This window comes from Ranitomeya imitator, chromosome 5 (genome assembly GCF_032444005.1).
Source record: "Ranitomeya imitator isolate aRanImi1 chromosome 5, aRanImi1.pri, whole genome shotgun sequence".
Lineage (NCBI taxonomy): Eukaryota > Metazoa > Chordata > Amphibia > Anura > Dendrobatidae > Ranitomeya > Ranitomeya imitator.
In genome coordinates, this window is record NC_091286.1 from 581,323,401 (window position 1) to 581,335,485 (window position 12,085).

The 12,085-nt window shown below is 41.0% G+C and overlaps 1 protein-coding gene across 2 annotated transcripts in view; it reads right to left on the reverse strand.

Annotated features, from left to right (window-relative positions):
* The window catches only part of GK5 (glycerol kinase 5), a 73,632-nt gene that overhangs the window by 5,058 nt on the left and 56,489 nt on the right, over positions 1-12,085 (reverse strand). Inside the window, exons 11-15 of one of the 2 annotated variants that reach the window (XM_069727885.1) lie at positions 11,938-12,042; positions 6,364-6,458; positions 3,117-3,220; positions 1,263-1,322; positions 1,051-1,184 (exon numbers count right to left, since the gene is read on the reverse strand). In XM_069727885.1, the coding sequence (XP_069583986.1) occupies positions 1,051-1,184; positions 1,263-1,322; positions 3,117-3,220; positions 6,364-6,458; positions 11,938-12,042 (498 nt within the window). The remainder of the gene's footprint in view (positions 1-1,050; positions 1,185-1,262; positions 1,323-3,116; positions 3,221-6,363; positions 6,459-11,937; positions 12,043-12,085) is intronic. The other variant, XM_069727886.1, reaches the window with a different exon arrangement.

Consider the following 12,085-nt stretch of genomic DNA (forward strand, 5'->3'; position numbering starts at 1 on the left):
TCATATAGGCAACAAGTCTGCAGTCATATAGGCAACAAGTCTGCAGTCATATAGGCTACAAGTCTGCAGTCATATAGGCTACAAGTCTGCAGTCATATAGGCTACAAGTCTGCAGTCATATAGGCTACAAGTCTGCAGTCATATAGGCTACAAGTCTGCAGTCATATAGGCTACAAGTCTGCAGTCATATAGGCTACAAGTCTGCAGTCATATAGGCTACAAGTCTGCAGTCATATAGGCTACAAGTCTGCAGTCATATAGGCTACAAGTCTGCAGTCACTCTAAGGCCGGACAACCCATTTCAGGAGAGAACTACCAGAAACGAAGGTGGTGTCCTATCTCTCGAAAGAACAAAAGGGTTGAGTGTTCAGATTTAACATGCCCGATCCTGCTCTCTCCAAACATTTGTTGAAGGGGAGTTAGGCGGCTCCCATACACATTAGACAGTAGTCAGCAGATGGGTTTGGCAGACTTTCCTCTGTGCAAAGGGTCCTTTACTTTACTGTTGTGTTTCATAAAGAAAGTGTGCCAGCATCCATGACCGAACATGTGGATTTATTGACCCTCCCATATATGTTAATATATGGTAATGTAATGGAGGTACGGTAAATCCTTCCATATTATTCATGGATGCTGGCGAACCTTCCTTTTTATGTTTCTTATTGATTATGTCTGGATAAAGGGATCTGATCTCCTTCCTCGGGAATCCTGACACAACCTAGTATCATTTTGGTTATTATTTGTCATCTCAACATTTTCATTTGTTGACTAATGTTGGGAATTGGAGGAATCGCTGCAGAAAAATTAAAAACGAGTAATTATTTTCCCTATGCATTTATTGTGATTTTTATTTTTGGCCAGAAGGTTGCTTTAACTTTTGGCCATGTGCTTAGATCCTAATTCAATTACAAAATTGTCAAAAAAGAACTAGATGCCTACAGTGGGTGCATTGTACTGACACAGGCATATAACAATATGTCCATAGTTAAGCCTTTTAGTGATTTTTTTTTTGTTCTGTAAGAGGTACTCCCCTAATATACAACCACTTACCTACAGCCAAGCCGGCTAAAAAAGCAGCTCCCAGTGCGGACATGTCTGTGTGCTTTGGTTTATCAATGGCTTGACCAAATAAATCTGCGGTCATCTGCATCACAAAGGTGTTGTTACTGACTCCTCCGTCAGCCCTGCAGCGTACAAGGGCATCCCATTAAAATTATGGAAACACAGGTCAGGACCTACTTATACACAGGCTGAAGACGTACCTTATTTTTGAGATTCTAATAGACGTCTCTCTCTGCATGGTGTCATAGAGCTGCCTATTCCTTAACAATTAATAATAAAAAAGTGATAACACAATTAATATATGAGTGATGCTATTCAAATACCTTCATAGGAATACAAGCAAAATGAGAGGTGTATTACTCCAAGCATAGTAACAACTACATCAGGATGAATCCTGTGAGCACCACCTAGTGGAGGAACTAGATGGCCAAACTCCTAGAACTTGACTCTACGGGCTATTCAGAACTTAAAAAAATGAGTTTAATAAGTCTATGCTAAGAAATTAATTTGCTCAGAATGGAGGCCCTAAAAAAATGAAAATAATGTTTAAAGAGGTATTTTCAAGGCATTAAATTGCTTTAGTTAGGCAGCATGAAACAAAGCAAAGTAGCAGTTGACTTGTTTTCATTATCTGCTGTAAGAGCTTTTATCTTACATAGTGTAGAGATAGTTCCCATAGAACTCGGCAGCCAGTGCCTGCTCGGACCGTGCCTAAAGGTACCGTCACACATAGCGACGCTGCAGCGATACCGACAACGATCCGGATCGCTGCAGCGTCGCTGTTTGGTCGCTGGAGAGCTGTCACACAGACAGCTCTCCAGCGACCAACGATCCCGAGGTCACCGGTAACCAGGGTAAACATCGGGTAACTAAGCGCAGGGCCGCGCTTAGTAATCCAATGTTTACCCTGGTTACCATCCTAAAAAGTAAAAAAACAAACGCTACATACTTACCTACCGCTGTCTGTCCTCGGCGCTCTGCTTCTCTGGTCTGGCTGTGAGCTCCGGGCAGCCAGAAAGCAGAGCGGTGACGTCACCGCTCTGCTTTCCGGCTGACTGACGCTCACAGCCAGAGCAGGAGGAGTGCAGAGCACAGCGCTGGAGGACAGACGGCTGTAGGTAAGTATGTACTGTTTTTTTACTTTTAGGATGGTAACCAGGGTAAACATCGGGTTACTAAGCGCGGCCCTGCGCTTAGTTACCCGATGTTTACCCTGGTTACCAGCAAAGACATCGCTGAATCGGTGTCACACACGCCGATTCAGCGATGTCTACGGGGAGTCCAGCGACGAAATAAAGTTCTGGACTTTCTTCCCCGACCAGCGATCTCCCAGCAGGGGCCTGATCGCTGCTGCCTGTCACACTGGACGATATCGCTAGCGAGGACGCTGCAACGTCACGGATCGCTAGCGATATCGTCTAGTGTGACAGTACCTTAAGTGTGGGCAGTATTTACATTACAAGTGAAAAATTAACACAACATCCAGATTAGATCTCTCTAAACCAATTTTTATACGACAGTTATTGCTCTCATCAGTCCTCTTCCTCTCAGCTCCTGACAAGCTGCTTTTATAAATCTGGCAAAACCACCAGCTTTCCGCATTGGCTTCTCCCACAGCAGCTCTCCTAATCACGGCTCTCGCTGTCCTGATCTGTGTGCTTTTCAAGTGCCCAGTCACCTCTATGGGTATACACAGCGAAAACAATGTAGATTTCAGAAAAAACACTGAGAAGCGATTGTGTTACAGAAGAACTTGTGCCGAGCTTTATAGTTCCACTAATACTACAGGTCTACTATTTACCAGACCCGTCACTCAAGGAGGAGGACCCACCCTGACCGGAAACGTGAAGTAAGGAGACTGCAGAGTTGTGAGCTGCTCAAGAGACAATTCAAGAATACCTTTTTAAAGTTGGAATTACAAATTAATGGTCACCAGTCACCTGTTTTGGGCACATTTAGAACCGTTAATGTTAATATCTGCTACAATTCTTGGCTGCATGTTTTAATTTACCTAATATACATTATTAAGAATTAAAAAGTAATGTAGTATTTACCTAAAAGCTACAGATTCCAGTATGGCTCGTACTAGGTGACACTTTGTGGTAGAAGGCTTCAATCCCATGAAAGAGGCACACGCATACGGATCATTCACTGGAGCCTAAATACACACAGACAGCGTTTAGCATTAAAATCACGCTCCCTGCCACTGCCTTCCATAATATAGTAATAGAGAGACACTTACATACATGTACCGGCAGCAGGGAGGGAGAAAACAAGACACGTTACAAGCAGACAGTACAGACTATATGCATTATCTCTGTGTACAGAGATGTATATGCATATATTACAGACGCTCACATATAATGGACACAAAGCTGCAGCGCAAAATATGGAAAATGTGCTGGAGACCAAGGTTGGTAAACAGCGTGACCTAAACCTCAGAGCATTGTATACCTCCATATGGAAGAAGTATAATAAGCCCGTATTCATGATTGTGGTACATTAAAAAAATTATTGTGCTTGAGTCGTGGTCCTGACATTGATCTATAATAAATATAGAATACATAAAAAAAATAAATAAAGAAATTAAAAATGGGAAACAAGCTGTCACGAGTGTGTCACGTCCTCCTGGGGTTAGAAGATCACTACGTATTGTGAATCGCAGATGTTCCATTTAGCCTGTGTGTTTGTGTCCCATACTAAACGGATTAGGTTTAATTTGGTGCTGAAGAGGTTTCCACCCTTTCTATGCTGCTCCATTATCAGCTGCTTCTGATCTGGTCATTACCTCTCCCTATAAAACCTGGCCAGACCCTTGCCAATGAAAGCTTTGCTTCCTAGCTCCTTGGAGAGCGTTGTTGCTGCTGGAGATTGCTGCATGCTGTTTTTGGGTGTATGCTTTCCTCACTGTCCTATTCCCATTTAGTTTGTACATTCCTATCATTCCTTACATAGATCTCTACTTTGGCGAGTGTTTGTATTTTGGTGCTGTTATCTCAGTTTTGTCTTTGTGTCTTGTTTACCCTACATTTCTGTCCCATGGCTTAATGGTTGCGGGAGAGGACAGATCAGGGTTATACAGGAGCATAGAATGGTTGGAGACTCAGGCCTCTCTACCTTCAAGTGTACCCCTGGGACAATGGTACTTAGGGTCCCAGTTTCAGGGACAGTTTTAGATCCCCATTCTTTACCCAAACAGCGTGACACAAGTAGATGAAAACCACATTTATGGTATGTGCACACGTCAGGATTTCTTGCAGAAATTTTCCTGACAAAAACCGGACATTTCTGCCAGAAATCCGCATGCGTTTTTTTTGCGTTTTTTCATGCGTTTTTTCCCAAATGCATAGAATAGCGGGAAAAACGCAGACAATCCGCAAAATTAATGAACATGCTGCTTTTTTTTACCGCAATGGGTTTTTTTCGCGGAAAAAAAAATGCATCATGTGCACAAAACATGCAGAATGCATTCTAAATGATAGGATGCATAATGTATGCATTTTTAATGAGTTTTTATAGCGTTTCTACCGCGAAAAAACCTGAACGTGTGCACATAGCCTTACAGTGGTTTCTTACTGTATTTGTTTGCCCTTAATATGTTCTACCTGATGATCCATCAGAGGGCAGCAGATTTATATACAGGTTTGTAGAAAAAAATTCAGAATAACTTATTTCATTTATTGAAATTCCTGCTCTAGGAGTCCAGTGGGCGGTCTTACTTATTGATAGCCATTTTGCCAATGACTACATAGAATCATCCACGGGACTCCTTAGGATATAAAGAGCAGGGATTTCAGTAAGTAAAATAAGTTATACTAAATTGTTTCCCACAAAACTATAATCAGTCTGCTCCTCTCATCCTGCTTTATAACCTACGGCTGGTATGTCAGAAACCATGTTCAATATGGCAGGCTCCACTTAAAAGGGCTTGTTCCCTGTCAGTTAATGCTGGTCCTCTGGTGCATTTTGTAATTAAAAAAAAACCAAAACAAACCATGCTGTACTCCCTTTCCTCTGGTCTAGCACTGTCTGCTGCGTCCAGTTTCCGATATTGGCTGCAGCGCTGATGTCACATCAACAGCCCGTCAGTGATCTAAACGGCTGTGAACGGGGTATTACAGTAACATGGGACGAGCCACTGAGCCAATCTCAGACCCCGAGAACAGCAGCGCTGACTCAGCGTTGGACCCGGGGGCGGTGGGCAAAGTGTGACTGATTTTTTTTTTTGTTAATAAAAAACTGTTTCGGGAACTGGAATTCTAAACGATGAAAACCCTTTACATTAAAACCAGTAGAAGATCGAGTAGGATGGAGAAATATAAGACCTTCTTTTAAAAGTTCCATTCCTTTGAAACTACTTATGGCTGTTTTTAAGAAAAATGCAGGCACCTTTTTTTTCCCAAAAAAAACTCAGTGTATGAAAGCGTCTTTAGAGAAGTTATAAACTCATAAATATTACCGAACTAACAAAACAACCACTCAAACTGGTGTTCCTCAGCTACTGCATACACAGCTGCCCAAGGACACCAGACATGTCCATACTGATCGGTGTCTGTACCCAGCTCATCAGCACAGGTGCTCAACATTCCTGCCACCGTAGGCAATGAATATTAGGAAATGCGAGTCCTCTCTGACAAGATTTCTTAAGACATAGAGAACTTATTTTTATGACCATGCAATACACAGTGAGAAAATCTAGTTATTAAACAGTACGAATAAAAAGAAGCTAGTCCCGTAAGAGAGATATATATGTCTGTACCCAGCAATGATTTACAGTGGGGTTTTTCTTTAAAAGGGAACCTGTCAGGTCCGATAACACGGTCAACCTGAAGATATAGAGTTAATCTGCAGATTAATAGTGTTATGTAGGTGCCTGGACACAGTACTGAAAGTGCAGCACCACGGAGAAAATTACCGTAAGTCTATTTCTCCGGGGAGCCGCCGGCTTTCAGTTATGTAGGTATGACCAGAGCAATTACAGTTATCACTCACAGCACTGAGAGCGGCAGCTACAAGCACGCCCCGCCACCAACTCACAGCTCTCAGAGCAGTGTATCAGTGCCGGGGCGCTATTACAGCTGCTGCTCTCAGTGCTGCGAGTGATGACTAATTGCTCTGGGCACGCCTGACTGACTGAAAGCCGGCGGCTCCCAGGAGAAATAAAGTTAATTTTCTCCCAGGTGCCGCACTTTCAGTACTGCGGCCGGGCATCTTCATCTTCTTGGTGGGTTCTGTGGGGATTTAATTCTGGAATGGCATGTCCGTGCTCCAGTGTCAGCCCCACTGCCCGTATGTACCCACCTGCAGGCCTGTAAAGGATGGTACAAAGTAGATCCCCTCACAGTCTGGGACATCTCTGGCCATTATCTCCGTGTCAGCAAAATCTGTGAAAAGATCTGAGGAATGGAGAATAATATTCAATAATCAGGGAGATATAGCAAAATCTATCTTTTTATTTAACCCCGTAAAAAAACATGGCCTAATGTAACCTTAATCACCAAACATCTTTTTAAGCTATTTTATGCTTCTTAATTGGTGAATTCCAGGAACCATCATTTTAATTTTATTTTCATTGACCTATCTGTATGAGGTCTTGTTTTTGTCATGGATGAGTTTGTATTTGGCAGCGGTACCATTCTGGCATTTAGATAACACTTCTAAGGGCTTGTGCACACGTTGCAGATTTGGGGCGTTTTTGGTGCATTTTTGCCATCGAGATTTGCAAGCAAAACCTGACGCAATCCTGATGCCAACAAAGCAAGTGAGAAACCTGACATGTCATGCACACGATGAGTAGTTTTGACTTGCAAATTTGGTGCAGAGAATAATCTGCAGCATGTCAGTTCTCTGTGCGTTTTTGCCAGCGTTTTTCACCATTAACCTTACTCAAAAACGCAGGGCAAATACGCATCAAAAACACAACTTTTTGCAGCTGTGTTTTTCTTGCCAAAAGCTGCAGAAATTTCTGCATGCATTTAATCAACGTGTGCACATGGCCTAAAGGTATTGCTGGTTCAACCATACTGATACTGGGTGGTGGACCCCTGGCACCCCCCCACCGATCAGTTGTCATACGAGCTCTGTGCAATGAGTAGCGGTCACTCCTCGGTATTGCAGAACAGTTGCTATTTCTTTATAGGATAGACTTGTGGATAGGTCGTGAATATGCCGTGACTGGACAATCCCTTCAGTCTTTTATGAGGAGAAATAGAATAAAAACAATTCAGTTTTTTTACATTTTCATTTGCTGCACAAAAAATATTAACTTTAGACTGTGACTCGAAACGGAGTTTTGGTCGCTACATTGTGCATTACTTTTTTGGTATTTTTTATGGCTTTACTTTGTGGCCTATAGTTTTATAGTATGAGCTGATACAATTACGGTGATATACCCAATTGATTTTTTTTATATTTCTCTATTTTAGCACAAGAAAATGACTTTTGAAAGAATTTTTTTCCCCCATATACAACCCCTGGCAAAAATTATGGAATCACCGGCCTTGGAGGATGTTCATTCAGTTGTTTAATTTTGTAGAAAAAAAAGCAGATCACAGACATGGCACAAAACTAAAGTCATTTCAAATGACAACTTTCTGGCTTTAAGAAACACTAAAAGAAATCAAGAACAAAAAATGTTGTTGTCACTATTTGTTACATTTTTTTAACCAAGCATAGGGAAAAAATTATGGAATCATTTAATTCTGAGGAAAAAATTATGGAATCATGAAAAATAAACAAACAAAAAAAAAACCACTCCAAAACATCACTAGTATTTTGTTGCACCACCTCTGTCTTTTATTACAGCTTGCAGTCTCTGAGGCATGGACCTAATGAGTGTCAAACAGTTCTCTTCATCAATCTGGCTCCAACTTTCTCTGATTGCTGTTGCCAGATCAGCTTTGCAGGTTGGAGCCTTGCCATGGACCATTTTCTTCAACTTCCACCAAAGATTTTCAATTGGATTCAGATCCGGACTATTTGCAGGCCATGACATTGACCTTGTGTCTTTTTTCAAGGAATGTTTGCACAGTTTTAGTCTATGGCAGGATGCATTATCATCTTGAAATATGATCTTGAAAAGTGATTAAATCATCCCCAAACATCCTTTCAATTGATGGGATAAGAAAAGTGTCCAAAATATCAACATAAACGTGTGCATTTATTGAAGATGTAATGACAGCCATCTCCCCAGTGCCTTTACCTGACATGCAGCCCCATATCATCAATGACTGTGGAAATTTGCATGTTCTCTTCAGGCAGTCATCTTTATAAATCTCATAGGAACGGCACCAAACAAAAGTTCCAGCATCATCACCTTGCCCAATGCAGATTCGCGATTCATCACTGAATATGACTTTCATCCAGTCATCCACAGTCAACGATTGCTCTTCCTTAGCCCATTGTAACCTTGTTTTTCTCTGTTTAGGTGTTAGTGATGGCTTTCGTTTAGCTTTTCTGTATGTAAATCCCATTTCCTTTAGGTGGTTTCTTACAGTTTGGTCACAGACGTTGACTCCAGTTTCCACCCATTTGTTCCTCATTGGTTTTGTTGTGCATTTCCTGTTTTGGAGACACATTACTTTAAGTTTACGGTCTTGATGCTTTGATGTCTTCCTTGGTCTACCAGTATGTTTGCCTTTAACAATCTTCCCATGTTGTTTGTATTTGGTCCAGATTTTAGACACAGCTGACTGTGAACCAACATCTTTTGCAACATTGCGTGATGATTTACCCTCTTTTAAGAGTTTGATAATCCTCTCCTTTGTTTCAATTGACATCTCTCATGTTGGAGCCATGATTCATGTCAGTCCACTTGGTGCAACAGCTCTCCAAACTGTGATCACTCCTTTTTAGATGCAGACTAACGAGCAGATCTAATTTGATGCAGGTGTTATTTTTGGGTATGAAAACTTACAGGGTGATTCCATAATTTTTTCCTCAGAATTGAGTGATTCCATAATTTTTCCCCTATGCTTGGTTAAAAAAGTAACCATTACTGACTACCATATTTTTTGTTCTTGATTTCTTTTAGTGTTTCTTAAGGCCAGAAAGTTGCCATTTGAAATAACTTTAGTTTTGTGCCATGTCTGTGATCTGCTTTTTTTTTTAACAAAATTAAACACCTGAATGAACATCCTCCAAGGCCGGTGATTCCACAATTTTTGCCAGGGGTTGTACTGAGACCCATAACTTTTTTCATTTTTCTCTTTGCAGAGCTCAGTGAGGGCCTAATTATTTACTGTAGCAAGATGTTAAATACGTATTGATCACGTTGCCAATTTTCTAGGTAAAAATATTTTTAAAGGTGATATTGACATGAAATTCTCACCAGATGTCTGTAACAACCCATCCAATTCATACAGGAAAATAAATCAAACCATAGATGCCCATGAACTAAGTTATGTATAATAATGAGAAATGACACAGGGAAAAAGTATTGAACACATGAAGAAATAGTGGTGCAGAAAGCCATAGAAAGTCATGACCCAAGCTGAAATCTATCAGTAACTAGGAAGCAATCCTAAGGGTACCATCTCACAGTGGCACTTTGGTCGCTACGACGGCACGATCCGTGACGTTCCAGCGATATACTTACGATCTCGCTGTGTCTGACACGCTACTGCGATCAGGGACCCCGCTGAGAGCTGTGGCAGCATGATCGCATCGTGTAACAAAGGTTAACACGAGATTGTATACGATGTGTGCCACTGTGAGACGGTACCCTTAGTGAAAGATGATATCAGCTGGTTCAACTGATAACCTATAAATAGGGGTCTCATTACCAAGGTGCCACACAACCAACATCTCATGATGAGTAAAACCAGTGAGCGGTATTCAAGGCCTTCGAAACCTTATTGTTGTAACCATAATGATGGCATTGGTTACAGAAGAATTTCTAACCTACTGAAGGTCCCAAGGAGCATTGTTGGGGCCATAAACTGGAAATGGAAAGAACATAATTTCACCATAAATAGTCCACAACCAGGTGCTCTCCGCAAGATTTCAGACAGAGGAGTGAAAATAATTACCAGGAGAGTTGTCCAAAAGCCAAAGAACACGTGGAGAGCTACAGGAAGAACTGGAATCAGCAGGTACATTTGTTTAAAAGAAAACTATAAGTAATGCACATGACCTTCATGGCATTTATGCACGCTCACCAGAAAAGACTCCATTGCTGAACAAAAAGCATGTTCAAGCGCCTTTAACGTTTGTTTAACAACATTTAGAAAAGCTTGTGAAATATTCGTAGAGCACAGTCTGGTCAGATGAGATCAAAATTGAACCCTTTGGATGCCATAATATACACCATGCTCGGAGGTCAAAGGGCACAGCAGATCACACCCAAAAGCACCATACCAACAGTGAAGTTTTGATGTGGAAACATTGTGGTATGGCTGTTTTTCAGCATATGACTCTAATAAACTTCATATATTTGAAGAAGGATGAATGGATAAATGTACCACGGCATTCTCAATAAAAATCTTCTGCCATCTACCAGGATGATGAAGATGAAACACGGGTGGACATTTCAGCAAGACAGTGGTCCCAAACACACAGCCAAAGAAACTCTCAATTGGTTTCAGAGAAGAAAAAAATAAAGGTGCTAGAATGTCCCAGCCTATCACCTAACCTGAATCCAATAGAAAATTTATGGAAGGAACTAAAGTTGAGAGTCCATAGAAGGAGGCCACGGAACCTACAGGATTGGAAGACCGTTAGTGTTTAAGAGTGGGCCAAAATCACACCTGAGCAATGTATGTGACTAGTTTCTCCAGTTTAGTTTCTTGAAACTGTCATCACAGGCAAAGGCTTTTGTATGTAGTATTCAAATAAATTTCAGTAAGCATGTCAATAGCACCTTTGAAAATATATTTACGGTACAAAATTGGTGACATGTTTAATACTTATTTCACCAGCTACATATTTTACATACGTGTGTGTGTGTGTGTGTGTTATATATATATATATATATATATATATATATATATATATATATATATATATATATATATATACTAGATGGCAGCCCGATTCTAAAGAATCGGGAGTCTAGAATCCATATATACTTGAAATTCGGCAGGAGCTTGAAGAGCAACGTCACTGGGCCCGCCTCCACGCGGTAGAAACTTGCTGTGAGGTAAAAATTCAAAAATCACACCAAAATGGCGGGCGGAGTGTGTCACAGTACGGCACGTTTCTGATTGGTCGCTCGCAGCAGGCGGCAACCAATCAGACACTGGACACTGTTGACGTCACTTATCTCCGGACATTAGCTCCGGACATTAGCTCCGGACGGAAGTTGGCACAAATTGCAGGAAGTAGTATTCTAGGCAATTATATATAAGATATATTATACACACACCTTTCACCTTTTTGATCACTTTTTATTTCATTTTTTGTGAGGCAGGATTAACAAAAAACAGTAACAGTTTTGTGCTCCTTTCAAAAAGCGCTCATTGTGTGTTTTTAATATCACAAAGTTTATTGGTTTTTACGGACGTTAACAAATTAAATTTTTTTTTTAGTGCATTTGGCTTATTTTATTTTTGGGGGGATTAAAATATGCTGCCTCATGAGAGACATTTGTGGCATAACGGTAGTATTACACTCGTTATGGACCCAGCTGAAGTATTAGGAGCTCAGCTTTTCACCAGGCTCCCCCTGTACCTGCATCATACTGCTTGTGTATGTTCCGATGTGGCCATACATGCATAAGATTTTGCACTAATGGTATTTTCCTATGTATGCAGCACTACTGAGCGTTTATGTCAAAATTACCTTATACTATTTCAAGTGTTTCTATAAACGTAAAGCTTCAACCAGATGTAAATCATTTGGGTTGATAACTATTCTGCAGACTTACTTAGCACTTACTCAGCTCTTGTGCCCACTTGATAGCGGTCCCTGTATCGGAGGCATTACCCTCTGCTAAACACACCAACTCGTTGCCAATCTTCCAGCCAACCAGTGGGTACAGACCTCACAGAGAAATATATATAATCATTAACTTTTCCATATAGGA